Below are 5,228 nucleotides of genomic sequence, written 5' to 3' on the forward strand. Positions count from 1 at the left end.
CCCATCCACTTATACATCGTATTTGGAACTTCAAAACGAATTCATGAACATACTTGATGGTAATTACCTTAATATGGATATTGTGTGAATTATGTAGAACTATTTGCCGAGACTCAAATCAGTATTTTAAACGTTCAAAATTCTTTGTTAATTCTTTATTAAACTGTTTACACTTTTGTTTCTTTTTTAGATATTCTGATCGATCATCACCATCTAGTTAGGAATAAATTTTTGAAAGGTACACTTCAATTCAATGTATTTGATCATTTCAGAATAATACCAAAAAAATAAAATAAATAAATAAAAAAAATAAAAAAATAAAATAAACATTGGTTCATACACCATAGAATATGGAGTTTTTTTTTTAACACAACAAAACGTAACTATACCCTTCCTGGCTAAATATTAAACGAGGTTTTATAAGCACACGAAAGTTGCGCTTTCAAAGAATTATGCAGGTTCTGTTTCCATAATATTATGTAATGGTTAACGAGATTTTTTTTACTGCTCTAAAATATTTGGTCATTGATTTATTATTTGTAAGATAAAACTTTAAAAAAAATATTAAGTTTGTTCAAAAACAAAGATTGACGAATTGCGTCGTGAGTTTATTTCTCTGGTCTTGGCTTCAAGTATTTCAAGTGTTGGGAGATTTTCCTTTATGTTTCTTTGTTTTAATGCTAGAAGAATAACAATTTTATTAAAAGTTAAATGTTCATTGCATGGCTTATTTGTTGTCTTAGTTCAATATACAATGTTTTAGCAGATGCTGGATCACATCACATTCATTCATCAATACACAGCACATGTATACACGTCTTTGTCACAGGGGTTAGCTTTTCTGAATGTACACTCTTGCTGACACAATCCAACTTGTTCATTAGAAACTTGGCATATATAGTCCAATGTGCCATACATTTCAGGCATGTAATATATAATATTTGGACGGCCAAAGGATGAACGACTATTTCTTGATGATCGTATCAGGTGATGATTCAATGTGCTGACCATGTCATCTAGACCGTCCTTCAGATAAAATATACAAATTCCATTAAAAAGTGATATTGTAAATTATGAAAAAAAAAATATTTTAAAGAAAAATTGGACGTTTAAACACTAGCTAATATTTTTCTAAGCTAGTCTGTTTTAAGGGCATAAAACACTCCTTCATTAACAATTTGGGAAATAAATAACAAATATTACAATATGTTTTTTACCTCATTAAAAGGTTTAGCAACATATCGTATGGAATGTAGAAAGTCCATATAAAATTACAACGCAGATGTTATATGTTAATTTTGTCTTTTTAAATGTGATACCGTACACATTACTCAAATTTGCAAATGTTTCATTTTTAATAAATTATTTTTCTTTTCATGGACAACAATCTCCAACAATGTACATTTTTCCACAAAGAAAAAAAGCCAAAAAAAATAAACCATCCTTTCCTCGTCATTTTTTTTAAAACCTAGAGTGATAATTTAATATTTTTTTCTATCAGCCCTAAACCATGGAAATATAAATTATAACGTCTTTCACTCTTACCTAGGCCTACTGTAGGCCTAATACAGTAAAAGATAAGTAATATAGTAAAAGATGAGCAATCTGAACATAGTACCTGAATAAGATGCATATAGCAGAAATGTATCAGGTTGACATCCAGGAAACCACCAAGGAAGTATCCTTCATCAAGCATATCCCGGAAAAAGAAAATCCAATATTCTGTACAGTGCCTCCTCAAAAACGACAACAAGTATTCAATCCGCTGATTAGCAGTGCTTGCTCCGGACAAGTGACTTAAATCCCCTGCCATTGGGTCATTATCAACCTTTCTAAAAAATCTGTATATCACGTACGGTACATGTGTATTTTTAGTGCCATATCGCTCCGTGTGATTCGTGGACAGCCACCTAAAGATTTTACTGCTTCTATGAAATATTCTCCAATCAGCCTTGGATCGGAAGAAGGGTGGTACGCATTCATCCATATAATTTTGCAAGAAAATCCATCAAATGCACAATGCATTCCATATCCCGTATCTCTTCAGTTTGTCATAACTATCCAAATGCCATAGACAATTTGAGCCCTTTGATGAGTACACTCACCTCATCAGCCTTCTTTTTCTTCGTTGCTCTGTACCTACCGGGTCTAAAACACCGAAGATTAACCTTATTTCTTCTTTCTTGCATCGCAAGTTGTGACCGACACATGCAATGCCCCTGAGGTCTGTATTTGGGTATGCACAAATTCCACAACGTCTGCAATGTCGCTGTAATGTCTCCTTCTAAACAAACCCATCTGCCTTAGTAAGCGTTTTAAATGACGTGAAAATAATATTTGCCCATGTTCTATCGCTAATATTCTAACAATATCCTTGTACAACAATCCCATGTAAAAGTATACCTTAATTGCCCAGTTCCTTTCGTCTACATCCATTCTAATATAAATTAAATAACTATGACAGGAAAAAAAGCAGTCATCTGCTTAAGAGAGTGAGAGGAGAGATGTGAGATGTGATACGGCTGTCATAAAGTTAGGGCGCCCTCGAAATTATTTCGAGGGAACGAAATAGTATTTCGAAGGAACGAAATAATATTTCGAGGGAACGAAATATTATTTCGAGGGAACGAAATAATTTAATATTTTTTCTAACCATGTCCCTTTAGGGGCTCCGTACTAAACAGTTAATGGGAAAATAAAGAATAAATAAAGGAGGGAACGAAATATTAATACGTTCCCTCGAAATTATTTCGTTCTTTCGTAATAATTTAATATTTTTTCTAACCACGTCCCTTTAGGGGCTCCGTACTAAACAGTTAATGGGGAAAAGAAAGAATAAATAAACAAAATAATGGTAAAAAATGTCTTAAAGAAATTCAGCAAAACTTTTAGTGAAGAGGTGAGTTTTGAGTTGTGTTTTAAAAAGTGAGTCGGCGTTCTTGATTTCATCTGGAAGTGCATTCCATAACATGGGGGCGAAAAATATATGTCTGGAGATTTTTGTATGATCGGAAATGCAAGAAAAGAAGGAGGGAAGAAGGAGGAGAAGGATGGGAAAGAGAATGTTTATCCTGTACCCGACCGAGTTACATTTTCTCGCAATTCACATTGGCGGATCTGGGGGAGGGGGTAATGGGTCCTGACCCCTCCCTTGGGCAACAAAAAAGGGGAAAAAGAAAAGAATTCTAAACCTACATTTTCAGGACTCGTGAGCTGATTTTTTTTTTCTTTTTTTTTTTGTTGCTATTAGAAAATTAGAATTTGAAGAACATAAAATTCATTAAAACACACTTCAGATGTCGGGAAAGCTCAATTCCCGCCATCTAGGAATCAAAACTTTCCCGGACCGGACCACCCTTTCTTTTTGGGATTTATCGATTCATGGAAAAAGAATACGCATGCAACTACTCATTTGTTTATGTATGTATACACACATAAAATAAAAAATGAGAAAAATTTCTAAAACTATTGTTATACTGGACAGAATTTATAATCAAAAAATCATTACTACTACTCTGAAGAAAAACAGGCTACGTAAGCTATTTAGAGATACTTGTACCAAAACCATTTTCTCTTGCAATAATGAATATTACAAACAAATTGATGGTGTGTCCATGGGCTCGCCCCTTGGGCCAGTCCTATCTAATATCATAATGACGGAGTTAGAAAACACTGTTATTCCTAACTTTGAACAGTCTGGTATTATTAAAATCTATGCCCATTTTGTAGATGATACATTAGTTCTTGCTAAGCTCTCGGATTTTAAACTCATTTTAGATTCTCTTAATTCTTTTCATCCTTTACTTAAGTTTACGTTTGAAGCATTTGATACTTGCAAATATGTACATTTTCTTGATTTAAATTTCAATTATCGCAATGAAATAAGTATTCACAGAAAGAAAACACACACTGGTCAGTATGTAAACTTCGAAAGTTTTGTCCCTTTTAATCATAAAGTGTCATGGATTCGAAGCTTAATTTCCAGGGCTAAGAAATTATGTAACCCAGAACAATATTATGAAATTCATGTCTTGGAATGATTTCCCTAGACAATTAGCTAGCAAGCTTTTATACTCCAAAGCCTAATGATGCTAATGATGACAATGAAAATGTTAGTAAGGATATTACTAAAATTTGGGTACATATTCCATATATTGGTCGTCAAGGAGAAATACTCCTCCTCCTCCGTAGATGAATTGGCAAAGTCAAAAGGAATCTAACTAAAGATTTTAAATTCATTACTTTATGGAAAACTAAAAAAGACAGGCGCCTTATAACTAGAGTGAATATTCTACAATCTCTAACAGTGTCATACACAATCATATTGAGTCTTGCGATGCTTTTCAATATATTTTAAAAATTCATAATTTGCCTAACACAATTAAAGATGATTTTATTGTTAATTTCAAATCTCAAATATATTCTAACACTGCAATAATTGATAGTTCTCATATCTTGTCCCATTTACTATTTAAAGAAGCTCTTGCTATCCATCACCTTAACCCTAAATTAAACTGTGGTCTCAAAGCATCAAGAGAGTTGAAATTGTTATCTAATGTAATCTAACCCAACTTAATTGCCTCTCTCATAATCACCATTATGCTTAATCACCATTGTTATTGTACTAGCTTTTAATCCCCTCATTTAAATATTGTAGCATTTTTTGTAATCACTGTCTAAGTCTTCTCATTTCTGATGATGACCCAATAAAGGTCGAAACGTTGAATCAATGCCCCCCCCCCCCTTCTCTTTATTCGGAGTAACGTTCATTTTAGGAAACCTAGAAATATAGTAAAAACGCTGAATAGTAATACTCGAGCGTCGCGACAGATGCGGACGTTGGTTCGTGTAGGTGCTTTTCAGTCGTCTTAGGTTTCTTCTGGAAACTTAAGTTTAATTTTGAACCAGAGCCTTGCAGGCGTCAACGTTCCTATGCATGATACAGGACTTAAAAAGTATATAGGCCCTATATATATACGTGTATATATATACACGTACATATACATACACATATATACGTATACACCTATATATATACGTATATATACGTATACATGTATATATATATATGTATATACGCGCGCGCGTGTATATATATACGCATGTATATATACGTATATAATATATACATATATAATATATACGTATATAATATATACATATATAATATATACATAATATATGTATATAATATATATATATATATATATTATATATTATATATATAT

The 5,228-nt window shown here is 32.6% G+C and overlaps 1 protein-coding gene and 1 pseudogene across 1 annotated transcript; one reads left to right on the plus strand and one right to left on the minus strand.

Annotated features, from left to right (window-relative positions):
• The window catches only part of LOC117115316, a 2,868-nt pseudogene extending 2,647 nt beyond the window's left edge, over positions 1-221 (plus strand).
• Positions 103-2,345, minus strand: LOC117115288. The gene is made up of 2 exons (XM_033259010.1): positions 1,619-2,345; positions 103-1,026 (listed from the first exon to the last, which is right to left on the minus strand). The coding sequence occupies exons 1-2, from the start codon at positions 1,985-1,987 to the stop codon at positions 793-795; spliced, it is 603 nt and encodes a 200-aa protein (XP_033114901.1). The 5' UTR covers positions 1,988-2,345; the 3' UTR covers positions 103-792.
• Between the last annotated feature and the right edge of the window lie 2,883 nt (positions 2,346-5,228).

This window comes from Anneissia japonica, unplaced genomic scaffold (assembly GCF_011630105.1).
Source record: "Anneissia japonica isolate Jap-2015-1 unplaced genomic scaffold, ASM1163010v1 scaffold287800_len1627635_cov199, whole genome shotgun sequence".
Classification (NCBI taxonomy): domain Eukaryota; kingdom Metazoa; phylum Echinodermata; class Crinoidea; order Comatulida; family Comatulidae; genus Anneissia; species Anneissia japonica.

Bases quoted from the DNA above. Each gene is read 5' to 3' on its own strand.
- LOC117115288 (XM_033259010.1), bottom strand. From the start codon at position 1,987: ATGGATGAATGCGTACCACCCTTCTTCCGATCCAAGGCTGATTGGAGA. The intron at 1,027-1,618 runs GTACTATGTTCA...TTTTATCTGAAG, and splicing joins GCTATATGCATCTTATTCAG to GACGGTCTAGATGACATGGT.